The sequence below is a fragment of the Chiroxiphia lanceolata genome, chromosome 13 (genome assembly GCF_009829145.1).
Source record: "Chiroxiphia lanceolata isolate bChiLan1 chromosome 13, bChiLan1.pri, whole genome shotgun sequence".
NCBI lineage: Eukaryota > Metazoa > Chordata > Aves > Passeriformes > Pipridae > Chiroxiphia > Chiroxiphia lanceolata.
In genome coordinates, this window is record NC_045649.1 from 6,416,625 (window position 1) to 6,443,955 (window position 27,331).

A 27,331-nucleotide genomic window follows, 5' to 3' on the forward strand; every position below is an offset into this window, starting at 1 on the left:
TGGGGCTGTGTTGACCCCAAGATGCAATCCAAGTGTTTGAGTCTAGGCCTTATCTACATCACCTTATCAGGAGGAGGGAGCACCGATGCACCCCGGGAAGGGAGGGGACTGTGCACACCACAGGGAACGGCCTCGGCCCTTCTCCCCTGGCACGGGGAGGGGACTGTGGGCAGAGCTGGGTAATGATTTGTCATCGCAAGGGCCGGGGTGTCTCTCTTTGCAGAGGAAACCTTGGCTGTGATTGACAGCAGGGCTGTTTTTTGCCACTTCCCTCCCTGTTGTCAAGTAATAATGAAGCTTTGTCAGTCCATCATGGACATGGATATGCCAGATTATGTGGACTCCTTGGACTCCTCTTACACCATGCTGGAATTCGACAACCTCCGGGTGCTCCCCAATAACACCGGTAAGATTTTTATTCGTTTCCTCTTGAATAACCTCCACTACCTCTGTTGCAAAGCTGAGATCCTGGGAAAGACAGGTGGGAGGTGTGGGGCAAAGGGTGGAAGGGGTAATATTTAAGCAGCTGATCTGTCAACCTGTGGCATCCGTGGTTGTGTTTGGGCTGAAATGCGACCCTTTCGCTTGCCGGTGCCATTCTGAGTTGTTCTTTTCCTTGGTGGGCTGAGCGCCATGTCCCGAAGAGTTTGGCAAGTGCTGGTAGAGTTTTTCATGGCACTTCTTAGGTCTGTCCCCCTGTATGGCTTATGAGAGGAGTTAATACCAATATTTCTTCCTTCAAATGCGTGTTTCATTCCCATCTATGACTTAGGTCGATATTTAATCCTCGGGAAAACACGTCGTCTCAAATGACATTTGTCTATGATCGTGTGTCCCGTTCAAGTTGTTCCTAAGGACTTAGTCTGAGAAACAACATCCAAATCATTACTTTACTTGTATTTTTAAGATGGTCCAACAGTTTTTATGGCACAAAAGAACTTGGCTGCGAGGCAGGAGTGTTTATAGGCAGAGACTTCCGCTTTGTTCACAGAAATAAAGCTCATTTTGTGGTATTTAGTTTTTGTTACTTAGTTTTCGAGCAGTCAAAACTACTCTGACATAAAGTGAATGCTATTCTGTGAAATTAACTGCTCACTGTGTAAAAATAAAGGGCATTTTGGTCATATTGCGTGAAACCACCGTGTTTGAGTGGTGGTTTCTGAATGAGATCCCAACGTTAACGAAGCCTTTGGAGAGTTTTGGCTGCATTTCATTAAATTTGTTAAGGAGCTTAGCGAAATTAAGATGGGATTTTCATGTTTGCTCATTAGCTGGCTCATCAAAAGAAATCAGAGTTTCAGTAGGGCTATTGTCCACAATATAAAATGGTTAGACTTGTTATTGTGGGACGCAGAGGGATAGTAAAGTTAAAAGGTCCATAGAAATTTGAATTTAAGTTTGACTTCAATAAAGCTCTGGCTGTCTCCAACTAAATATATATTTTTGCCAGCTGCAGATAGACTGGCTCTTATTTCTTATCCTTGCAGAAAGGTTTTCCTTTCCTCCTATCCTACTCCAGAAATTATATTTAACACAGATGTTTCTCTTTGTCGCTTGCTGCCGAACAACAAGATGCTTTTCACTTTTTGAAGTGGTACAGATTTCCTCAAAATTCAAAATTGTTTTGCAAATGAACCACGAAAGCCTGTTTGGGGCTCTCTGGTGATTCATGCAGTGGAACTGACAGGTTGAGTCTTTTCTGAACTTTATCGAGATCGGGATTGTGTTATTTGTTGAGCTGTTAATGAGTAACTGCTTCTCTCGGGAACGAGCTGTTTTGAAATTAGCTTGTTTGTCTTGGGTAAGTGTCCTCTTCTACAGTTTGTAAAAATAACTTCAAAAAAGACCTGAAATGTCCATGCATGGAAATATATTGCCTACCAGCTGAATTCAGTTCCCAGGGGTAACTCAAAATCACACTTCCCTCTTAGCTTCAGAAATAATTTAAAATTTGTTAGGAAATAATCTCATTTTAGGTACTTTTACAATTATGCTGGATTGTTTTAAGCCATATTTTTCCCAAGACTTGTGTGTATTTTTTCCCCTACTGAATCTAATGGCAGCTTTACCCTCTATTAACATGAACAGGAAGGGATGCAATATTTATTGTAATGGATTCTTACACTCTGAACAATTTCAAATCTGAAAATTAGAATATTTTCTTGAAACCAACTCTTTCCTTGTGTGGAACATTATCAAAAATTTGGGTTGATTAGTGCTGTGGAGCATCTTGGGTTCTGAGCTTTCTGCTTCAGGAAGCTGCTGTTGGTCTGAGATTTGCCTAGAGAGGTGTTTTGGATTTTCCACCTTTAAGTAGCCCATATTTTGCCAGATATTTTGAGACTAATTCAAAATAAAGAATAGAATCCATTATGGGAGGAATATAACAAATTGTCTGGTTTAAATAGAAAGAACGGCAAAAGGAAACAAACAAAAATCAACGCTAATTCCCTCTTTCCTTTATAAAATATGTGTTGTACCAGCAGAAATTTTCCCATTCTGTACAAACTTCTTTCCTTTACCTTGGCTGGTGTTACAAGCCATATTCTCACTTAGTTTTTATGTGCTGTTAATACCCCTTTCCTCATACTTTTGTCAGAGTTGTCTCATTTTGCTTAAAGTATGAAGCATTATTGCAACTCTGCACTCATTCTTTAGTTGAGAGAGTGTTTTCTCCCACGGTGGAGCTCGTTTTCCTGTTTCAGCACTCAATCACCACACTGATCCTTGGGACTTTGGCACAGGGTTGGTGAAACACCTTTCCCAGCCCCGCTGCTGACCCAATTCAGACCACAAAAAAGCCACCAGAGATGTTTTGGCAGTGCTTGGCCGTCCCTCAAGCTGCAGGTTGTGCCTGGGAGGAGCTCTGGCCTTTCTGGCTGGTCTCTTCATCGTTGTTCCTGTAGGATTTGGGAACGCTAAATCAAAGCTATGTTTTAGATCTCAAAACCCCTCGTATTTGCTAAAAGCTGCTGTAGAAAGCCACTGACCTGCCTGAGTTTCAGTGCTAACCCCCATCCTGCCCTACGTCTGTGTGCACAGATGTTGCAATGCTGGCTTTGGCCACCAACTTTGACTGTGTGTGCAAACCCACACTGGGGATCTCTTCACGTTCTAGCCCAGCACGTGGAATTCAGGGATTTCTTAGCTGCAAATTACGTGCACCAAGACTGGCTTGGACTCCTGGGTAGATTAAAGCAAAAGCCATTTTGGAAAGCATTGCAAGACCATTCTCTTTTATACAATGTGCATCTAGAAGAGATGTAACCAGTAATACAGCTGAAAGGAAAAGCAGGAATTGGCCAGATATCACGAGAACATCCTCACTATCATTTCCTATCACTGCAAAACTGGCATCTCCATTTCAGCACTGGTTAGGTAATGACTTACAAACAGAGGCAGCAGATACCAAAAATTGGGATGTATTTTGGTTGTGCGCTTGGCTGATCCCAAAGCTGGTGAAGCCACTGGGATACTCTCATCAGCATTAGGAATGTAACTTCCAACCTGCACACTGATCATATATCACTCACAAAAAATGTTTGAAATTCAGATTTTTCTGCCAGTGACCTTGGGACCAGTCCTAGTGAGAAGCCTGGACACAACCACCAGTCCTCAGCTCAACCTGGGGTCCACACAAGGTCAAGAGGAGTTATGGTCTCTTTGTGGAGAACACAATCACTTGCATCTCTCCAGTGGAAATTCCAGAGGCATTGTGGCATGGTTTAGGAACTGTTCTGTTTACCATGGTGATGAGCATCTATAACCAATATATAACTCTCAACATCCCTTTCTAAGGTGGTGAGGACAGTTGTGAGCTTGGCACAGTTGTTGTGAGCCAGGTGGGTCCTGGTCAGATCCATCCTAGTGTCCCCCAAGCCCAGCTCTGGGTGGTGCTGAGCTCCAGGTAGCAAAGAGGCACAGCGTGGGAAATGAAGCCCTGAGCAGGTGATCACCTGGTGTCAGGCAGGGATGGAGTGAAGGAAGCAGATTTCACAGGCAGAGGGCTGTGCTGGCATGGATCCTGACCTTTCTCTGCCTTTTCTCACAGTGGTCAATCCAGGGAAAATCCAGAATTCCCCAAATACCGGACAGGTTTGAAAGCTGCATCAAAATATTCTTCTGGTGTGTGGGATACCAGTTGTGCCTTTGCTCTTCTCTGAGCTAATTCTCACTTGGAACTCATAGCTGATTGGTGACAGGATTTTGTAATTAAAATTTATCGTCATAATTAACATGTGCATTCTGGCTTAGGGCTTTCCTTTTCTTTAATGTGTATTTTTTTTTCTTTTTTATTATTTCTGTTCATGTTCAGCCAAGCTGAAAAGGACACATGGCTCCTGAGCAGGGACTGAACTTTCAGCTGTGTAACACCCAACTCACTTGCAGTTTGTCTGTGTTTCCACGGGTACAAGTGAGGACAAAATTTAGTTTACTAATTTCCATGGGCCCTCACACACACAGTGCTGATGGTCCTTCGTCCAGTAATACTTGGTTTAAGACCAGATTTTTAATTTCTTCCTTCTATCAGCCAGCAGCTCCTCCAATGTCTTACACAAAGGAAAAAAAGTCTTTTCTGGTGAGTAAAAACTTTCCAGCATCAGGAACTGGAGGTCCATTTGAGACCCAAACTGGATGACCTTGGCTTGATTCCCCTGAAGTCACTAGAGAAAGCACGAGTGGAGCTAAGAGGAAATTGGCCTTCTTATCTTTATTTTTGTTGTGCAATTTTTTTAAATGGAATCCAGCACACTCAGCACGTTTGTTTATGGTCATGTGCTCCTTCAAAAAAATAGATGGAACAACAGATGCACATATGTTCAGCAGCACAGTTATCCTCAAGGGAATATTGTAGTGCAGCTCATTTAATACTGAGTTATTAAGTAAAATAAAATGAAAAATCATTGCAAAAAAACCCCTAAAAATCAATGTAAATTACCATTAAACAGCTCTGATGTAGGTAATGTTCCCAAAGGACCCAACTGTCACTTACTGACAAATGTCAGAGCTGGGACCATCTTACACAGATTTTGGGAACAACTGAATCTCAGTTTCTGTCATTATGACCTGAGAATGATTTTAATACTGTCATTCTTTCCTGTCATGTTGCTCCCATAATGCTACAACCTACTTATTTATTCATCCATACATCAGAAGGTGAATAAAGACCAAAAGGGTTTTTTTTAGGGACTGAGGGGAATTCTGACCTTTGCATTTGTGAAGTCTTAGCTAAAAATGTCTTAGTCTCAGCCTTAGCTAAAAAACTTTCCAGTTTTTGAAAAACTAAAGCTTTATTGGCTGTATTATTTTTGGGGGGCTTTTGATTACAACTTTCACTGCATAGCAAATATTTTCACTATAAATTTTTGATGTGTATTCATACACAAAAATAGCCTTCTCTCACTCTCTGTATATACACGTCGTGTGTGGATTACCCAGGGCTATTTTTACGCCTTATGGATTAGAAGATTCCCTCTGGGCTATCCAGACCAGATGACAATTCCTCCCCTTTGAGTAATTTTCTCAAAAATTTCTCATTGCTCAATACAACATCAGCTGAGCTTTCCTCATCCCTGCCCATCTTTTCTGTGTCATCCCAGAGACACGTCAGGACGTGTCTTTGTCTCTGAGACTTTTCCAAGGTCACTGTAGCACGAGATCAGATCCCCTGGAGTGCAGAACCTGCTCCCAGAGGTGTGATAAATTCATAAAACCATCCTGCAGTGAGTGCCCAGGTCAGGGCAGACTCCACAAATATTCCTCCTCTTGGTGAGATGTAAACACTCATCTGCGTCTTCGCAAGTGTCTCCTTATTTTTCCATCCCCAGGCTGTGCCTCAAATTAGGAGGATTAAGAGGGCAGAGAGTCTGGTGGTTAAAGCCAAGGGAGAGGTTCCAAGGGGAGTCATCAGCAGTGTGTACACACAGCCCAGGGCAGGCAGGGGCAGAGCTATTCCTGCCCCAAATGAGGGGGTGCAAATGGAGGACATGACAGAGGGCATTCATATGACCTAATTTTAGGTCCCCAATTTAGAAGGCTGATCTTCTTGCACACCTCTGTTGCTTTCCAGTGGAAAGCAATGAGCTCTTCAGAGGGAATTTCAGAGCAGGAACCAGACTTAGAACTAAAGTGATCCCTCTGGGAGCTGCTGTCTCTGCCTTTCAGCTGCAGAGGAGCTCTCAAGAGCAGCCTTTTATCTCCAACACCTCTGTCATTGCATGTTCATCCTTTGTGCCTCTGCTACCTCTTCTCTGCTTTCTATTTATTCAAGTTAAGGAGTTTTTGTCCATTGTCCTCTGCAGACACCAGCTTTGAACCATGTTCTCCTGGTGGCTAATTGAGGAGGTGGCTCTCCATCCCTCAAAAACATGTATCTCACATCCAGGTGAAGTTTCTCTAAATCTATCAAAAGAAAGTAGTGATGATTGATAAATCCTCACAAGCAGTTTGGGTTAGGCAGCTTGAAATCCCTCTGTTCACCGAAGCAAAGGAAAATGTTGATGGCAGAAGCCAAGCAGCTGAACTACTCTCAGGTGAGGTTGGGAAGAGCACGACCATCAGTTTGGAGGCTTTCCTAGCGCATGTGGGGCTGGCTCGGTGCTGTTTGCTTGCACAAAGCCCCTTGGCTGGCTCTGGTGTCCATCACAGGGGGGAGTCTGATGGTCCCTGTTCTCTGCCCACAGAGGCCATCGCAGCTGAATCAGCAAACACCAACCTGCTCCCCAACGGCGTCAGCTCCCTGTGCTCCATCTGCGGGGACCGGGCCACCGGCAAACACTACGGGGCCTCCAGCTGTGACGGCTGCAAGGGCTTCTTCAGGAGGAGCGTCCGCAAGAACCACGTCTACTCCTGCAGGTACCTGCCCCCGCTGCGATTAAAATGCGATTTCTGGGCGCTGTGAATGATTTGGGGTGGAGAGATCAGGTTGAACGAAGAGGCCACCGCGTCAAATGCCAAATTGCCAGGCCATGGGTGCCAGCAGTAGGGTTGTAGTTTGGTTTGTGGCTGGAGGACAGGGAGACGAGGAGTAAACTCAGTCCTAGCTCGTCTTGGACCCTGAGGCCTTCTGTGGTACTGAGAAATCCCTTTAGTGAATTCAGCATCACTGCTTTCCCCATGGTGCAAATCAAGGAATCTCATAGACCTGAGGTTTGACTGGTGTGTAAAATACATAAATACAGGCCCTGAGTGTGGAGTGACGCCATGACCTTGTCACAGCCCAGCAAGGGGAAACCAAAGTGGCAAAGGACCAAAGCTCCAGAGTTTTCATCTCAAAAGCAGTTTTTCTTGATTTTCCCTGTAAAAAACAACAAGCATCCAAGAGTCTGTCACCTCCAAAGCCTCCACACATCCCTCCCCTCACAGCATCTCCATTTGTGTTTTGAAATAAAATAAATGATGTGTGCTGACATATCACTGGTGATTGTATGATCATTCTGAGAAATGAGCGTGGACCAGAGATGATTCACATCCACTTTGGCACAGGTATGCATTTGAGAGGATTTTTTGAGCAAGAGAAGGCTATAAATTATAAATCCACTATCTTGGTTGACCTTAGGAAAATGGTGTTTATTTTAGCACAGGAGAAAAGGAAAAAAAACCCCAAACCTGAATACATTCAAATTCTTCATCTCTAATTAAAACCTTGAAGTTTTCTTTCTGTTCCAAAGCTCTTCCTCCTCTAGGGGCATTCCAAATTTTTCCAGTGTGAGTCATCCTAATTGTTCAAAATGTTCCTGGTGTCCTTATCACTCCAGGGCACACCAGCCATGAAAGACACCTGGGGTGGCAGCAGTGTCCACCCACATGGTGCCCATCCCACGAACCGTGGGATTCCTGAGGGAGGAGACTACAACTACTACTGGTTTCTTTGGAATTTCAGCTATCAGTCTCCTGGGAGTGGAGTTGCTGCCCCTTCCCAGGAATCCATGAATGTCTGTGATATTTGGCAGCTCAGGGAAGATCCACAGCAACAAAGCCAAGGAAATGACCAAGCTTGTCTGCAAGTCCTTATTTGGTGCTGCATTCAGCCCAGCTCGGAGCTCGGGTACATGAAGTAACTGAAAAGTCTTGGGGCCTTTGTACCTTTGGCTTTTAACTAGTCTGGGAAACTGCCCCTGCATTTACAACTTGGTGATGCTCCCGGAGCAACCCCTGTCATCTCCTCTCTGCACGGCAGATTCCTCTTCCATTGCTTCAACCAACATGGCAAGAGCTGCCAAGTCTGCCTGGGCCACCCCTTGAACAGCACAGATGTTCCTAAATCCCCAGAGAAATGAGGATGAATTAGGTGGCCACGTGCCTCAAAACAAGGCCACAGACACAAAGGACTTGTGGTCCATAATGCAGTTATTGTACATGAAATGGGACAGATAACAAGGAAGTCAGACAAACCCCAACACTAAATACCCAAAAACTGTCTGAAAGTGGGAGATGGAGCTCCTACAGCAGCACAGCTCCAGTCACAGTCATGCTTTCACAGCCAAAGCCATCCCAGTCCCTGCAGGGTGTGTGGTCTGAAGTCGCTGCGCTCCCATCTGACAGGAGCAGCGCTGGGGAAGATGAGGAGCTGGGCCAAGCCAGTGTTGATCCAACCCATTTCTTGCAAATCTCTGGCTCTTCTCTAGGTCCATGAAGAAGATCAGGGAGGTCTGGGGCTGTATTTGAGGGTGCTCAGTGTGAGGGGGTTGCAGATGCCAGGCTGGTTGCTCCATGTTTTCTTTCCTGTCTCCTCCCAGGTTCAGCCGACAGTGTGTGATAGACAAAGACAAGAGGAACCAGTGCAGGTACTGCAGGCTGAAGAAGTGCTTCAGAGCTGGCATGAAGAAAGAAGGTAGGTGCAAAGAGACATTTCCAAACTGCCTGTTTCTGTCTCAGATCCTGCTCCCAGTGCAGAGCATTGTGGAGAACAGCAGCAGCCCTGGCTGGAGAGATGATGCTTTTTTTTGTTGCAGTGAGAGACTTTTTTGTTGTGGCTGAAAGCCCCCTTTCCCATTTTATCTCAATTTCAATGAGAGCCTGGTGACATTATTCACCTCTCCTGGGAGGCTGGAAAGTAGTGCTGGGAAAGGGATGAGCTTCCTCAGGGTTTATTTGGTCTCTAAGTGCTTTAGAGCAGCAGTTTCCTCTCTCCATACCTGCCAGTGTGACTCCTAATCCCAGCTGTGCCAATCTCAGTGAGGATCTGCCATTCTCATAAATGCCATCAATTGACTACCTCAGATGGTGTGGTCAACTTGGCTGATGCTCGTGTAGCTTCCTGCAACTCTCAGGGCAAGGTACAGCCTGGGCATGATCCTTTCAGTGGCAGAGCTGGTCCTTGGTGGCACAGGGCACACAGGCAGAGCTCCTGGAGGAGGTGACTCAGGTGTCCCCCGAGCAGGGATGTGCCCTTCAGTTATTCTGTCCTCGTGGTGGTTACAGCATGGCCATGAGCCACCAGTAGCACCAGTACTGAAGGGCCAATCCAAGCTTGGCCTTTTGCTGCACTTCCCACTGGCTGTATTTAGGAAGGAGGTGGAGCTTTGTAGGTTTGGGTACCAGTGACCATCAAGTGCCCTTTCAAAACACTGGAGGAAACACTGAGTGTCACAGGGACTAATGCTGAGCATGAGAAAACCCACTCTGTTAACTTGTGCCTATATCCGGCTTCTCTGGGAAAGTCTGGGACCTATCCCAGCATTTCTGGTCCCTGCTCATCTAGTGTCTTCATAGTGGGAGAGCGTGGATAATACTGTTTTACTGATTCCAAGCTTTTCGTGCTTGTCCACTGAGTGCTCAGCAAAGTGGAGACCCAACCCACAGTGGGTGGTACATCCCCGTGACATGTCGGTGTTTGGGTGGTGGTTTCAACACTCTCCACCCTGTATTTGTGCTGTTTTCCAACCCACTGACAGCTGAAGGATGAAGGAGGTAGAAAGGAGCTTGAGAGTTTCTTTCCATGCCACTGAGTTCACTCAAGGGGTGAAACTGTGGTCCCACTGAAACCAAGGGGAAATTTGCCACTCTTTTCTGGTAATTCATAAGATTTCAGTGGTGATGAGACAATCTTTCCAATGTTCTGACCATATGTTTTCCTGGAGAAGAGTGTCTTGAAATTTGGCATAAGTCATGGATGTAGCAAAAATGCCTACTGGTTTATTTCAGGACAAATGAAGTAAATACAGCAGATGAAAAAGTAATTAGAGTTTAAATTAATTAAGGCCAAACCAAAGCTGATCTGGTCAATTCTAGATGAGGATAGAGCCGATTGCTGATGCAGCTCCAGCACTTGGAAAGGCTGAAATCTGGTTATCAGCTCCATTCTTTGAGCTGAAGCATGATTTTTATTGGGTTTTATGGTAAAAGTTATAAAACCTTGGCTCAGGCCTTCATCACTGATTGCAGCTTGATGGAAGATGAATCATTTCAAGTTCCACATGGTCACATTCTTTGAAACTCTTTTATGAGTGCACAGTCAGGTTGTGTGCTCACAGACTGCTCATGTGTTTGGGAAGGAAGATTTTAAAGCACCTTGAGCAAGTGCTTTGCAGAAATCAGCTTAGCTGACCAGAGCTATATCCCAAGCACGTGTGCAGGAGTGGGAAAGAAATTTTCTTGCACAATTGTGTGCGCAAAAAGAACACAGCTGTTTGCCTTGGGGTGGTTCTAGATTAATATTAAACAGAATTGCGAAGCTTGAGGGAAAAAGAGAAGCCATGCCTTGGATGGAGTTCTATTAGGAGGATACAAATATTTGTACAAAACCTTTTGGCAGTGTGCACAGGTCTGTGCTGGGAGGTGGCAGTGATGACATCCACACTCGCCGTGCTCTGTGAACCAAGAGCTTGACACTCTTTCCCTGGCACATCCCTTCCGAGCCAGCCCCTGTAACAGCAATCAGACTTCCCAGGGTGTGGTAATAGCATTGTTTACCCATGGCAGCGGGGAAGAAGCTGGAAATGATCCTTTTCCCAGGGAAAATACACCTGGGATGGAGTGAGCCAGGGCTGTGTCACCCTCACACTGAGGGTGCCCCACTGACCCACTGCTCGGTGTCTGTGTGTGCAGTGTTAGAGAACTTGCTGTTCCCGAGCAAAACTAACTGATAAACTGCAATTTTGAATCCAGAGTGATCTTTTTTTTCCGGTCTTCCTGTGTTGTAAGACATGATGTGACACTTTTGGATCTTCCTTTTTTTTTACTCTGTTGTTTTTTTTTTTTATTTCCATTTTGGAAACAATTCTAGTGGATAAGATTTTTCAGAGTGTTATATAACCTAGTAGAAGGGAAATTTCTGCCTAAAGAAAAATCCCTGTGATGTAGATACCTGAGTTAGCTTTAAACTGTGTCAGGAGAGGTTTGCCATTTGGGGCAGCTGGGCAGATGTTGTTAAGAAAATTATCAATAGGATCTTTAGATTGCCTAGTTTGTATACTCTGAATTTGATCCTACCTTAGGAAAGGACCAAGACTGCCCCACATATGAGACACACCTTCAAGCCTGTGCATTGAGATGGGACTCAGGTTCCATTAGTGCCAGCAAGATCAAGATAGGGCCTAAACTTGAGTCTTGTAGAAAGTCCAGTCCCCAGACTTCTTAGAAATTAGCTCATTCAGGAACACTCCTATCCCAATTACTTTTTTGGTGCCAGGAATTCACTTTAATATCAATCATCAGAATTGGGACAAGGGGAGAGCAAAAAGCTTGCCTGAACACAAATCCCTTCTGGTCTCCTGAAACACCTCTAAGATGAGGATTTAAGATTTTTACAGAGATTCCCTCCTTCATCCTTGTTTTGTGGTTAGGGCCATGACTGTGCCACAGGGAGGTCTGGGTGCTTGGGGGATTTTCTGGCTGTTCTCCCTGGTTTTCTCTCTTTGCACGGAAGGTTTGATTTCCATTGTCTTGCTCAATGCTACAGGACAGGTTTGTGGTCACTACAACACCAGTGTCTGAGGGGAGCACCAGGTACTTAAACACACAAAGGAAACAGCAGGATACTATTTTTAGCATCTCACTGAGATCATGTTTGACCTTGAATAAATTAGCAGGATGTGATTTCTCAAGTGAGCCAGGTCATCTCCTCACATGGAGCTGAGTAAAAACCTGGAAGACATTTGAAATGCCAGCACTGCACTGTCAGGATTCAGTTTGCTGGTGGAAAAAAAAAAGAGAGGTTAATATTTAACCCCTCATCCCCTTCAAAGTAATTTATGAATGTACATGAACTCCTTTAGTTTCATGCAGAAGTAAAAAGAATTATCGTATCACTTACTGCCACAACACAGTGGAAGGGTATGTAGCTATTTTTTATTCATTTTTGTGAAATAGGACAGGTTTATAGGACAGTTTTATTAGTGTTTTGAAACACCTCTGTCTTGTTTCATACCTTTTGTTTACACATCTCTTCTGCCAGCTTTCAGAAACTTGGACTGCAGTTTATTGCAAAGAAGGATAGAAAAGATAAAGGATCTTCTTCACCTGCATTAGTCATAAATCACCCCAAAAGCCCATGAAAGGATTAAATGTGTGTGTACCACTGGGATTTATTTGCAAATAAAACATACCACACCTACAAAATCTGAGGCAGCTTGGGGAAAAAAGATTATTTGTGGATATAAATTAATCAGGCAGCAGGAGGAGTAAATCTGTTGGTGGAGACAGAGACACTGTGAGCACCAATGAAGGGCACAGGGCACTCGCACCTCCCTCCTCCTGCTCTCTCCCTATGCCATTTATTAATACATTCCCAACTCCCCCAGCATTAAAGGAGGATGTTTTTAGTGGAATAATAATGGAAACACTAATTCCCATATAGGCAGGGCTTTGACCTCCGCAGTTGCCGTGGAAAGTTACTGGTTTGCTGCTCTCCCCTTCCAGCCAGTGCCTGTGCCCATATTTATTGGACTCCCTGGAGGTTCCTCATCCCAGGCTCTGGGATGGCAAAGCAGCAAGGACACATTGTTTGGGGCACAGGGGGTTGTTGCAATGCCACAAACACGCCGCTGTTTGCTCAGAGCCGCCCGCGTGTCCCGCAGTTGGTCTGGGATCCTTCATGTGCTCCTGGCAGGAGGGTCCAGCCTTGCTCTGAACAACAAACCCCCTCCAAGGGCTCCTCTACGTCACAGGGAGAATATGTTTGTTTTCCCATCTGCTTTCCACAGTCAGGACGTGCTGTAGCAATGACAATTCCCTGGAGGGAGACATGGGCATCATCTCACCCTCTCTTCCCTTCCCAAGGGGAAAGCCCAGCTTGGGGACACACTGTCCCTGCCCAGATCATGGTGGGGACTCACAACCACTGACGTCCCCTTTTGTGGGGCTGCAGTGGCCCCTCATGGTGTTTATTTGCTTTGGGAATGTGCAGAGGACAAGATTAGGGGGAAACAAAAAACGAGGAGCAAAGCTTTTGCCAGAAACATACTGGAAACAGCAGCCCCTGGGAGTCAGTCAGTCAGCACTAGGGTTTTAGTCTTTCCTGCAAGTTTGCCAAGTTTTACTGATGCAAAGCCAAGATCACACCTAAGCCCAGCACCCCCAGGGCCAGCACGTCCCTTGAGCCCTCCCACTGCCTCACCACTAGTGACCTATCCCTTCCTTTTTACAAATACAATAAATATAGCAATATAATTACCACGCAGTAATAGATAAATTTTTGTGGCAGGTAAAACATTAACTCCCGTTTGTATCTAATTCCATCACGTCTTGGGTACTTTCAGAGATAACACCCAAATCACCTTGAGAAAGTTGGTCTGTACCATCCACTTACACTTGAAGATTGAGCTTATCAGAGCATGAGGGAAGCACTGAAATATGTGCCATAAAAAGATCTGGGAGAAAAACAGGCTGAGGCTTCTTAAAGGAGTCTCTCACTGGGAACCGAGTCTGCCTGGGTCTGTAGGGCTTATGTAAAATAACATGTGTAACTCAGCTGGAAAGGCAAAATTTGTACCTTTTCTTGAAAGTGGGCAAAAAGAGCCCCATTAGCCCCTGGGAGCTACATGGGGGAGCATCTGATATGAAACCAGGTGTAGAAGTTTGGGTGGGGACTTTCCAAAAAGTCAGTGATGACACAGATTTGGTCAGGCTGAGCGCTGGGTGCTGCTGCCCATCATCCTGGTGTCCCAATAGAAGCCACGAAGGGTTAATCCATTCCAAAGATTAATCATAGCTTGTGATTCCTATAACCATCCTCACCTTCAGGCTGGTGAGGGTCCCTAGCTGAACACCCCCCATGCACAGGGAGGTGCTAAGGTGGGTTAGTGGAGCTTCCTGACGGCTGTAGTTGTTTTTTCCCTAAATTGATGACTAATTGTTTGTAAAGGCTCCAGGAATATGTCTGTGTGTTGTCTCTGTCACAGATCAATGTAACCATCCAGCCCCTTGTGGGCAAGGTTGATTCTGAGGTACAGAGTGGTTTTGGTGGCTGGAGCCCAGCAGACCCCCCCCTCCAGGCACAGCCAGGTCCTGACTGACAGCAAGGCTGAGCCCCAAATCTTGGAAAATAAATACTCCTGCCGATAAGGGGAGATATTGATTTCTGTCACTGCTGCTTGTTCTGCCCTTTCACTTTGTTGGCCTTTCATCAGAGACTGATTAGGAAAACAGAGCAGCAGCTGGACATGAGCCGACAAAACCCCACCTTCCCCCTCCTTGGGCAAAACGGTGCCCACGTTCGTTCCTCCTTTGCAAGAATTCCCAGGAGTGAGTCCTGTGCAGAGTGATGCTCTAAAACAAGACCCAGCAGTGAGGCAAAGTCCCAAAAGAATGATGGCAACATGATTTTGTTGACTCTGCAAAAAAAAAAAAAATAATTCCTGGAAAAATCTTCTCCAGTGGCCACTTTTGAGACAGAACCACAGCGTTCTACACCCAAAGGGTTAAAGCACAGAGTGAGTTGTGCTTTGACAACTTTGCCTGAGTCACTCCTCCTAAATAAAACCAAAGGAGTCTGGAATTGCTGGATGAAGGAGGAGGGATGTGTTGCACTATCACCACATGCTAAATCTTCCCGCTCCCTCTGCTTTAAGGACCTGACAACTGCCTTTCTGAGCTGTAGCAAGATGTCTGAGCTGTCAGGAAAACACCAAGTCTGTGTTCAAGCTCCTTTCCCCAGCCCTGTGTACTGCTGGACAGAGGCAACGGGGCTTAGGGGAGAAACCAATGCTGAAAACAGATTGGACTGTGTCTAAATTCTCCTTTTTTCTCTGCTGTTGTGTCATTTGATGGTTGCAGTGGAGGCGAGTCAGCTCTTGGAGCCCGTGTTGCAAAAATAAGCTGCTGAAGTGCAATCCACGCCTTATGTTCAGTGTGCAGGGCTGATGGAGAAGGGGCTGGATAGGCTTTGTGCTTCAGGGACAATGAAGGTTTAAAGGGTGAAATGGGTCTCAAAAATCAGTGTTTTTTTCAAATTCACTGTGGCATGGTCATAACTTTCTGTCTGCAAAGAGCTTGGGCTGGTGTTCACTCTGCTGTGGTCCCTGTAATGTGCCCAGGGTCTGTGGTACCACTCTTAGTAATAGTTTGGGACACTCTGAGCTGATTTCCAGCTCATTTTCCAGAGATTTGCAGAGGGTGGCAGCTGGGCTGGGGACAAACCCTGGCTTGGTCTGTTCCCCAACATTGCTGTCAGGGTTTCAGGCTCACTGGAATCAGCAGCATGAAGGGCAAGGCTGAAGGAATGGTTTTGAGGGGGAATCAGTCAATTTTGTTTCCTTTCTTTGGACCTTCCTTAATGAGTCACTTTTCCTGCTGCCCATGAGTGGTGGAGATGTCCCCTGGGACCACCACCTGTGATGCCTCAGGGACAGGGGACATTTCAAGGCTGCTTTGAGGTGGGATTAGAGGGTGAGTTTTCCGGTGCTGCCATAAGAGGAGCTGCAGCCTCAGGAGCATCCTGCTGTTCTGGGAGCTCAGGGGAGGAGTCCTCAGTGCAGACATGGCAGAAAGGGTATCAAAGGCCAGGGCTCCAGCACTGTGGGTGCACTGCCAAGTGAAAAGGGTTCACACTAAATCCCTAAACTCCCCCTGAGCTGCATCAAACCCAGTGGGAGCAGCTGATATCCCACAGGTGTTGCTCTGCCCCCCAGATGGCCTCATCTCCCTCTCGAGTTTGGTCTCCTCCCTCCCTCAGAGCCTGTTCAGTCTTATTCCAGCATCCAACAAGAGTGGAGTGTCTTGCAGGTGCTAAAGCCTTGTCTACTCCTGTTTATGCACCGCAAGGAGCAGCAGCCATGGGCTGTGGGGGGAATTTTCTCACCACCACTGTTCACTCTCTTCCCAGCCGTGCAGAACGAGCGCGACAGGATCAGCATCCGCAGGAGCAGCTACGAGGACAACGGCTCCCTCTCCATCCACGTGCTCACCCAGGCTGAGGCCATGGCACAGCAGGTATGACATGTGGGGACAGCCCTCCAAAGGTGGCCTTCAGCTATTCCAACCCACTAAACCATCCAGGTTTTCCACCTTTTGAGGTGGGATTTCTAATTCAATTTTTTGTTTTGCCGCGTGTGTTCAGCCTTTGCCATGGTTTGGCAGAATGTTCTTTATCATTAGGCATTCATTGTAAGAGAAAGGCAGTTAAAGAACAAAGGAACTTGTATTTTAAGTTGTTGAAGGAAAGGATCTCTCTTTTTTTTTTTTGAAGTTTTACAATTCAAAAAGGGAAGTGGAAGTTGAACAGCTGCAGAGAAAAAAAGAATCCTCTTCATAGTCAAATGATTCTAAATTAAAAAGGACAGAAAACAATCAAAAATCCTTATCAAGTTCTTTGGGAAACAGAAAAGGAGGAAAAAGTCTAAGGAAAGACAAAACAGCTAATGTTGCAGTTTTTACAATTACTCATATCCTATGATTGAGGTAAAGGTAATCCTGAGATTGAGGAAGCAAGGTAAAAATGAGCCAAAACTGGCTTTGGATCTTCTTTCTGTCCTTGGATGGCTCTTGCACAAGCCCACAGGGAAGAAAATGCATTAGAGATACCCAAAAACAGAGAGGAAAAATCCTTGGTGAGTTATCAGGATAAGATACCCTGTTGCCTTTGAGGTGTGAGGTACAAAGCTGAAATTCCAGGGCTTAGGGATGTTGCAGACCCTGGGTCCCCTATTCCCTCATCCTAAAATTTTTGCTGCACCCCTAAAAACTCCTGGCATTCACATGGAAGTTTATCCCTCCTTGCTGCACACTCTGTCCTGCTCCAAACATAATGTTTCCCTCATGGTTGATTGTATCTTCTCTTATAACTTTTTTACCAGGGTAATAATTTTAGGGTGAAAGAACAATGTGAATAAAATCACTGGGCTTCAGCTAATGCTGATTGCTTTTTCGTTTCATGTTCCACCATGAATTTCACCCTGAGTGTCCTTTAAATTCTTATGCAAATGCCCTTTTTCCACTGAAACATATGATCCAGATGTTGCATATTACATGCAGCAATGAGTCCACTTCCTTCTCAAAAATGATGTTTTAACCCTCTACCCCCCCCCAAGCAGCCCTTTAGAAATCAAAAAGGCTGTTTTGTGTCCCAGACAGTAACTTGGAGGAGAAAGGCTGGATGCATTTCATACATTTGGCTGGGTTAAGTGATTGACAGGAAGCTGAGCCCTGATGCTGCTAGGAATGGGAATATTAATCAGATTTTTGTCCTGAGCCAGCCTGGAGAGCAGGGAAGGAGGCGGAGGAGGGAGGGGAGTGTGTTGGGACCGAGCACCACCTCGTGGAGGCTGCACCAGGGGCTGTGCTTGGATAGGAGACGCTGCTGAGCAGATGGGTGTGAAACCACAGCGGGAAACGAGTCGTCAAGGGCCTCATGAGGATGAATTGCTGCTCTGGAGGGTGGGAAAGCAGCTTTGATCTGGTCCCAATGCAGCTGGGTTGTTCCTCTTCCAGTATTTATCCCTGAGCCCGGTGCACAGCACGGACATTGCCATGAAGAAGGTTGCAACCATCAATGATGTGTGTGAATCCATGAAACAGCAGCTTCTGGTGCTGGTGGAATGGGCAAAATACATCCCAGCGTTCTGTGAGCTCCCACTTGACGACCAGGTAAAATGCAAAAGCCTTTTCCCTGCAAACCCATTGCCTTTGATAGGAATTCCCAGCCTTGGATAGGAATTCCCAGCCGTACCTTTCAACAGGAGAATCTGACATTAATATACAGATTACCCTATGCAGAGCGATAAACTAACAGGAGGGAAAGAGTAATAAAGGCCAAAGGATCAATTAAAAATAACTTGAGTAGCAAAGTCCCCTAAATATAATAGGGTTGGTCAGTCCAGTCTGCAAAAGGACCCAGTAAAAAAAGACTGATTTTCCCTTTACTGGTACCTGGCAGCTGAATGTAAAAGCTGTTTATTTCCTAAGAACTCAACTAACTCAAGCCCCTCTTTGCTCTTTTAGCTGAAAACAACTTCTTATTTAGTTTGCTGTGAATGTAGCACTTCTCAAAGTGAACATATTCTGATATTTTCTAGCTCTTAATAGTACTTTATCTGTAGATCGGACAGATCTAAGCAAACACCAAATTTGACTTAATTAAACAGCAACATCTCAGCACCCCTTTCCCTGCTTTTCAAATTTAATATTATGTCTGTCTTCTGTGCCCTCTCCAGGTTGCCTTGCTCAGAGCCCATGCAGGGGAGCACTTGCTCCTCGGGGTGGCCAAGCGGTCCATACCATACACTGATTTTCTGCTGTTAGGTAAGGTAGTGAAATCCACTCCTGCTTTTGTAATTCACTCCCCCAAGTCATTGCCAAGTATTCTGCCTACCTGAAATCCCCTCTCCTGGGCATGGTCTGCACACCCAGGATGAGACTCAGTGCTTGGGAAGTGTCTGGAGACGTGGAAAAAACACCAAGAAAATTCAATGGGATTTTTATAAATCTTCCCTTAGTGCTTTGAAATTTAGGATGAGAACCCCCTCAGTATTTAACTGGCATCTCACACTGTGTTGCCTTATTTTTGTAACTGAAATTGCTAAGACACAAGCAATGAGGTATTTGGACATCAGTCCTTAAAGGCTTAGCAGAAAGGTCTATTAAAAATTATAGTGCACATAGGTATTGCCTTGTCATGCAGCTCTCTGTCACCGAAACCATGGGTGGGATTGTTCTTGGAAAAATGAGAATGTGACCTTGAAAGCCACACATTAAAGAAAAGAGGGAGGGATATATTTGTTTTTTAAAAAAAACCCCACACCAAAAATAAAGATGCAACCCTGCTCACAAACAGGTGCTTGATATAAGGGAGGGTAAAGCAGAGCAGAACGTGGAGCAGGCTTTGTGTACAGCGTGGATGCACTGACATGTGCAAATGAGATAATTAGGGACCAAAGAATGAGATCCATGGCTTGCTTCTCAACTGGGGATCAGATCAGGAAGCTGCAGACTGGAAATCTGCTGCAAAGGGGCACCAGGACTGGCTGGCAAACAGACCTTGGGGTAACTGCTGGCTGAGACCGTGTCTGCAGAGCTAGAGCCAACATCTAATGGTGATTTTTTTCTTGTCTCCCCAGGGAATGATTTCATCATCCCAATGCACTGCCCAGAACTGGAAATTGCTCGTGTGGCCACCAGAATCCTGGATGAGTTGGTGAAGCCCTTGCGGGACATCCAGATCGATGACAACGAGTACGCCTGTCTGAAAGCCATCATCTTCTTTGATCCAGGTGAGCTTCCTCCTGACTGCCAAGATGGGCTTGGAGAGGAGTTGAGGGCCCTCCAATAACCAGGAAAACCCCTTGGCAGCAGCTCTGCATTTCACCCTACCTGTGCTGTAACAGCCAGTGCTCAGCAGTGCAGTCAGAAGTGACCTATTCCTGAGTGTTTTGCTGTTTAGCAAGTTAGAACTCCAGCCAGGCTAATGTGCAAGACTGCAGGCCCTGGAGCAGTTTGGCTGCTTCACTAGCTTGGCTTTGGGAAAGCCCATCAGCCTGAAATGCAGGAGATGACTATTAAGGACATATATGCCTGTAGTGAATTATGTATAAGCAAAGTGAGTCAGCAGAGCAGCAGTGGAGCTCTATCAGGGTCCAGAAAGCACCATTAAAAACCACAGAGAGCTGGGCTGGTCAGGGCACCCAGAAATATCAGGAATCTGCTAATGGATGTTGCTGGCAGCCAGCACTGGCCCAGGGCAGGGCTGATCCACACAGGACAGAGAACAGGGACACACAGAGGCAAACAACAGCTTGTTTTGAAGCTTTGCTGTATCCTCATTCCAGAGGCCTGGGGGTTCTCTCTCAGCCCAGGCTCTCCCCAGGCACTGCTGCTTCTACACAAACAACCACTTCTTGCTACAGCACTGGGGTCCCTTCAGTGTGTGTTGCCCTGGAGCTCAGAGAAGAGAGAGGGGAACAACCCCAAGCCCCGAACAATGCCCTTTTATCCTTGGTATCTATTAACATGGAGAAATTAGAGTATCTTCCAGTAATTATTGTTTTCTGCTGCATTTGCTGATTCAAAACCAAGGTTCAGGAGTTTTAGAAACACCACAAACTTCAGCTCTTCAAAGAGTGAACAGAGTGAGGGTGGTATTAGCAAATTGAGTTTGACAAATCACCTTCTCAGCTGATCAGTGTCTCTGTGCAGCTTAAGATCAATGTGACAGTGAGGAGCTGAGGTTTCAGCTGAAAGGAAATACTGTGAAGCTCTACAGAAGTGAAGTTCATTCATGCTAACAAGCAGGCACGTTCTCAGAGCTGCATGCTGACATACAGTCATTTGTTAAGCACTTTATCTCATCTCTTGGCACTGTGAGCCCTAAAACGTGGTGCCTGTGGTTTCTTTGTAGACAGTGAAGAAAATGGTGCAGTGATCCAGAAATTTGAGTTTTAGATACCAGCAGAGACAGCAGTGGAAAGCTGTAAATCCCAGCACTTCACCCTACTCAAAGTCACATTTACTTACTTGAGCAAAGCTGGACCAGTGACCCATGAAAAATAGGAAAAATAGGACTGACCACAGGTCAAAGACAGGAGAGCGAGACAAGAATTTGTTGTTGCACGAGGTGTAATTACAACATACACAGGCACTAAAACTGCATGGATTTAGTGGTAGTAGTTGGAACTCAAAGTTTTCAGGGGAAAATTTGGGGCACCCAAAAAATTTAACTTCGTATCATTTTTCCCTCTTGTCAGTTGTTTGGTTGGAAGAATAATTACGGTTTAACTTCTGAATCTTTCCTCTTTACTAATGGCAGTAGGCAGACATGTCCACTTCAACCAAGCTTCTATTTTCTTACTGTTTCCCTTCAAAGTCTCCTCAAATTATTGTTTCCCCTCAAATTACTGTTTCCCCTAAAATTCCCCTTACTGCTTCCCTATTCCACGTGAGATATCCCAATGCTAATCTATCACCTGATCTTGGACTCTGTCAGAGGATCACTTGCATCTCATCCTTTTCCCTCTGCAGAGCCTGACTGACAGGGCAACGCTTCTCTGGTGACACAGGCCAGCAGTTAACTTCCTTTTCCCCCTCCCCAGACTGCAAAGGCCTGAGTGAGCCCGGGAAGGTGAAGAACATGCGCTTCCAGGTGCAGGTGAACCTCGAGGATTATATCAACGACCGCCAGTACGACTCCCGGGGCCGCTTCAGCGACATCCTCCTCCTGCTGCCCCCCCTGCAGAGCATCACCTGGCAGATGATAGAGCAGGTCCAGTTCATGAAGCTCTTTGGAGTGGCCAGGATCGACAGTCTGCTGCAGGAGATGCTGCTGGGAGGTACGAACGCTGCTGATGAAGGACACCAAGGCTGGATTATCTCAAAGCTTTTGTTTACAGGGCTTCGTGCCTGGGTTTGTGTCTTCTGAAGGATGTGTGGTAGGGAGAACAGGAATAGTTTTAAACTAAGAGTAGGTTTAGATTTGAAATTAAGAATAAATTACTGTGAGGGTGGTGAGGCATTGGAACAGGTTGCCCAGAGAAGCTGTGGCTGCCCCATCCCTGGAAGTGTCCAAGGCCAGGCTGGGTTGGGTCCTGAGCAACCTGATCTACTGGGTGGCATCCCTGCCCACGGCAGGGGGTTGAAACTAGATGATCTTTAAGGCCTTTCCAACCCAAACCATTCTATGACTTCATGAACTGTGGCTTGAACATGGGTCTCTCTTACTCCAGTCCAATCCCAGAGCCCTTTCTTTCCAGTCTAGCTCTAAAAATCTGACAAGTTTTATCTGTGGTGTGTCACCAGTGGGGCACTTGACTTTTAGGCCCTCTACCAAACTGAGGCAGTTTCCAAGAAGACAACACTCTTTGTTAGCACCATGCAAAAGTTATAACTATATGGGGAACCCTGATAAGAGCAGCAATTGGGACACACACACAGACAGAAGAACAATGTGGCTGGATATTAGTTGAAAGCCCAGACATCCCTGGAGGTTGTTCCTAGACAGTGAGAGGCTGAGAGCAAAGAGGGCAGCAGAGCAGGAAGGAAGCAAAGATGAGCCATTAACCTTCACCCACAGAGGTCTTCCACATCCTCTCAATAAAGAAGATTTAGCCCAGAGCATCTGGTTTCTCAGTAACTATGCAAAGAATGATGTCTTTTCCCACTTCCTCTGCAGGAACCACCGTTGATGTCCAGTACCAGTCAGGACCTCCCAACCTCAACCTGGAACCGCTGCCAGGACACGTCCTCCAAAGCAACATGAACTCTGTGATTCACACAGCTCCAGACCGTAGGTGTCCATCTTCACATTGTTAGTGTCAGCATAACGAAGGGGCTGGGCAGGAGAAACAGTTAAGGAAAAGATATTTAAGTTTATTTATATGAGAAAAAGTTCACAGCCCCTCTGGCTGACTCCTTTCCGTGCTTCCAAAGAGAAACTGGGATTTTCACATGGTAGCACGATCGAGAGAGATTTAGAGATGTTACTAAAACATCACAAGGTTGGGAAAAAAAAAAAAAAGAAATCAAGATTGGGGACAGTGTGTTTCTATGGTCGTGGGCAGCACTGGAAAATGCCACAAAACAGGACACGTAGTTATTAGTGGTAGGAGTTCCCTGTGTAAAGCTGGTTGTTGTCAAACTGAATACAAGACTATCTTCAACCACCCTGGGCACTGCTGCCAGGCCATGGCTGTTGGTTAAGGCATTTGTCCACTGCAGGACCATGCTGTTAAAAAAAGAAAGTAGAACAGGAGTTGTAACTTAACAACTGCTGCCATGTAATCACAATGTCTTGCACACACAGTCTCCTTCTGCCAGTTACAGTCATATACCTCTTGTAGGGTATTTTTGTTTCTTGTAGGGTATTTTTGTTTCTTGTTTCTTGTAGTGTATTTTGTTTCTCTGCCATATAAATGTTGACATCATGTATTTTAGGTTGTGCTTATTTAGTTTTTTAAGCCACCTTACAGCACAGGTTAGGGAGATGCTGTGTTCTGGAAATGCTGTACAGTGGCCTGCAGGTTGAGCTCTCCTCTGATGAGGAGAGGAAGGATTGAAAAGCAGTTGCAGGCATCTCCCAGGTTCAAAATACTGAGAAGAGTTGGCACGTGCTTATCAGCCCACCCTGTGCCTCCTCACAAGCCAGAAAGGAAGAATATGCCAGAACATGCCTGAATTTGGGATGGATCCCCCTGCCCCATCCCCCAAACTCCTGCTCCTTGGTTCATAGTATGGTTTGCTGACTTCGTTTGGGCTCTGCTCTATTGAACAGCATCCAAGTCCACATTAATTCTGTTTCTTTTCTCTCCCACAGCATCTCCTGAAACATCCCTTCCATCTCCTTCTACAAGCACAGGCAGTGAAGACTATAAACTAGGCCCTAGCGCAGGACCCAGCGCCGTAGCACAGCTCTTGCCTCAGACAGTGATGCCCAAGCAGGAGATTTTATAGGGAGAGGTGGAAGGAGAAGCTGGGAGCAATGTGGAAACCATGCTGACAGTGAAACGGGCCCTTTCTCTTTGCAGAGGCAAAGCACAGCACCCCCCTGCCCGCAGCCGGACCCGTCGCTCACCCCCTGTCCCGGCCGTGACTCAAGCACCAGGTCCCAGCCTGCAGCAGCATCCTCACCTTGGGAATTCCCACCACCTTTGCACAAGGGCTTGGGGTTCATGCTCTTCCCAGCAGGACCAAGACTGCAAGCTCTTTGGAGCAGGGCTTCTGATTGCGTTTGTTATCGCCTTGCTTGGTGCGGTCACGACCCTTTTAAAGCCTTCAGCCACTTTCTTCATCCAAACAAGTGCCTTGCACAGCTCCTGGTAATCACTAACATGCACAGCGTGTCCAGAATTGCTATGGAAAGGTCTATTCCCATCAAAAATTTAATTACACTCCCTTCTCTTGCTGCACGTTAAGCTTTAGGAACATCTTCATAACCTTTACCAGGCCAAACGCTTCTTATTCCACACAGAGGTGCCTTGTTCCACACAGGCCAGCCAACATTTAATGCTGGTTAGTTATTATTTATGATCAGGAATGCCAACATTTTGTCATTTTCCATCATTCCCAGTATATGTGGAGCCCAGTTGTAAGTCATTTGATGGACCTTCTACTTTGTGAGCACTTCTACCACAGCTCCAAGTGGGCAGCAAAGATCTCCGCCCCACTCTGTGGCTGCTGGTCTGGGAAACCCTCAGCTCAAGGAGCTGTTGACTTACCCAATCCCTGCCTTGTGCAACACACACAACAAAAAATGCCCCCAAACACATTTTTCCCGTACACAGATATGATTTTGCTGTAGTTTCCTGTTTCTTTGTAGTATCTGCAACCTAAACTTCAGAGCTCAAAATTAGCCAAAAAAGGAAGAGGCAGATCTTCCGTGAGCCACTTAGTAAAAACTGTATTTAAAGCATTAGGTGTTTATGCACTTAATGTAAAACTTAATCAGTGGTAGGTGGCCAACCATTAACCATGTTACAGGTGGTTAAATAAGCCCAACCATGACTGTACAGCCTCAAGTGTTCCTAAAGCCTGGTATTTGTGTTGTGGAGTGGATTTTAATGAATGAGACTTCATTGGAAAGCAGAGTATCAGAGTTCTACAAAACTTATGCTCATTTGTACAATGACCTCTGTCAGACAGCTCTGGAGGGAGCAGGAGTGGCCACACTGAACATCAGGACATGATGGAAAACTCTTGGTGCTGTCCCACTGGATAAAATCCCAACCCACGCATGGCCTTGTTCAGGGCAAAACTGAAATGAAGGTGCCCAGTGGTGGCTTTTTGAAGCACTTGGAGCTCCTTGGGGGAGAACACCATGGAAATGGGATCTTATCAATTGAAAGAGAAGCTGGGAAGAGCATCTGAACTTCCACTAGAAGTGGAACACTCAGTATTCATTCCTTGGGGAGATATTTAGTGTTGCCATTCTACAGCACCAGAGAGATCTGAAAACCATCAAAGACTGGGTTGAATTTCACCTGGATCACAATGTTTTATTTTTCTCCTGCCTGTGATGAATTTGATCCGACATTATATGCTGATAACTTCCATTTGAAACAGCCCTGTCTGGAAAGCAGGTTCCCCTGGAAGCATTCCTGCTGCATGACAGATGCAACTGCACCGAGCCAACATTGCTCCCGGTTCCTCCAGCAGGTCGATTACATTCCTTTTCAAGACATTAAATGTACATTTATACTCGTTAATGGTAAGAAAATAAATCTAGGGGGGAAATAAATTCCATATTCTCATATTTCATATGGACAGTTTGCCTTTTGTCTTTCATTCAAAACCCTTCCCGAGGTTCTCCACTGATTTCTCCAATGCAAATAGCTTTGGGAATTATTTTTCATAAAAAAGAATCATCTATGGCTGCAAAGCCCAGCTTTCACTGAGACTGATGGAGTTAACAATCTAAGATATTATAGAATAAAGTTGTCGAGGAACCAGTGGATATCAGATTCAGCCCCCACTGTTCAGCTGGTTGCAGCAAGAATAATTTACTCCATTAAGGCCCAAAATAGATTCACAGCAAAAACCCCTTTCTGGCTTCCCTATGTCAAACCCCACTGTAAATCAAACCAATGTTCTTATGCAAACATACCTTGGAAGTGGCTATTTCATTAGATTTATTAGAATCATGATTTTGTTCACAAAAGAGGTTCCAAGCCATTATTTAAGAATATTCCAGTGGCTGGGCAAGATGCCACTGCTTATGAGAATGGTGCATGTCAGGTTACTACCTGACTTTACTAAGTCTTACCTATTTCTAAGTTATCTGTTTCCTTGCCAATTATAATATTGGGCTTCATTAACATTGAATTTAGATCTGACATTAACTTTATCTTGCACTACAGTATTAAAAGAGAAACTGCAGCAATATTTTGGAGGTGCAAAGTTTCACTTATGTTATTAAGACACTAAGCCTGTGATTGCTTTGATGCCTCTTGGCTGTTTCCCAGAGCTCTAATTGGGTATGACAAGAGTGATGTGCTTTACAGTAGCACATGTGCTACTAGGACACAGTTGGGAAAGGCTAAAATAAATTAAGACATTCAGAACACACACTCACACCAAAAAAAGAGTGAAAGAAGTAAAATAAAAAATTAATTTCATCAATGAAGAAGCACCAACTCACATTAAACCACAAAGTACAGCACATGAACTGACCTGTAACTCTGTTCAGAAGAGTAACACTTAAAAAAATATACAGAACCAGTGCTGGTGCACTTTGTTTTAGTGTTATTAACATATTCCATCATCATTTTACAGTCCAGTTTCTGTATTTCAAAACCCCTTAAGCCACTTTCCTTCTCCAGAAGCATTAAATACATTCACATATGACCATGGTACCAACTAAAAGAAATAAGAACAATTGTAGAAACACAACATTTGCACACAGGAGGGCATAAAATAGCCCATAAATGAATTGCTGCTTGCCCCGGGTTCACGAAACAATATTGATGTTACTGCTGGAAATTAAACAAGAAAATAAAAAGGAGATAAATTGGCAGGATCCATCTGCAGAGACGTCTGTTCCCTTTGGAGAGTAAACAAGCTCTTCCCTAAAATATAAGTAAACACAGCCCAGCCCGACTGTTGTGGCACACAAACATCATCAAATCATTAACCTGCTTATAAACACAAGCAGCACTGGCACAAAGTCTGTGTGTGTGTGTCTCTGGAGCTATTTTCTCCATAGAAACAGCAGTGTAGAAAAGTGTGATATCAGACCCAGAAAACATATCCCAGTATTTTTTAGAATTACAGTAAATGGGAAATAAACTGTTTCCAGTCTCTCCATCCTTCACTGTTCCTACCTTGTTCCTCTCACCCTTACGGGGTGGACACTTGTGAGCTGCTCCTCTCTAACCTGCACCTGAAGCTGCAGAACCAGTGGAAAAAGCCAACATTTCCACAGAGAAACTGGGGAATCCAAACCTGTATTTCACACAAATACCTTGGAAGTGCA

The 27,331-nt window shown here is 45.3% G+C and overlaps 1 protein-coding gene across 1 annotated transcript; it reads left to right on the forward strand.

The window, feature by feature from the left end:
* Positions 1 to 104: 104 nt before the first annotated feature.
* On the forward strand, positions 105 to 25,625 carry LOC116793366 (hepatocyte nuclear factor 4-beta-like). The gene is made up of 10 exons (XM_032701172.1): positions 105 to 406; positions 6,684 to 6,855; positions 8,739 to 8,833; positions 16,265 to 16,371; positions 17,869 to 18,024; positions 18,591 to 18,678; positions 19,494 to 19,646; positions 21,462 to 21,698; positions 22,538 to 22,651; positions 23,678 to 25,625. The coding sequence occupies exons 1-10, from the start codon at positions 292 to 294 to the stop codon at positions 23,812 to 23,814; spliced, it is 1,374 nt and encodes a 457-aa protein (XP_032557063.1). The 5' UTR covers positions 105 to 291; the 3' UTR covers positions 23,815 to 25,625.
* Positions 25,626 to 27,331: the final 1,706 nt, after the last annotated feature.

Coding starts and splice junctions, on each gene's coding strand:
- LOC116793366 (XM_032701172.1), top strand. CDS start 292: ATGAAGCTTTGTCAGTCCATCATGGACATGGATATGCCAGATTATGTG. Junction 18,025..18,590: donor AGCTCCCACTTGACGACCAG/GTAAAATGCAAA, acceptor TGCCCTCTCCAG/GTTGCCTTGCTCAGAGCCCA. Junction 21,699..22,537: donor GCAGGAGATGCTGCTGGGAG/GTACGAACGCTG, acceptor CTTCCTCTGCAG/GAACCACCGTTGATGTCCAG.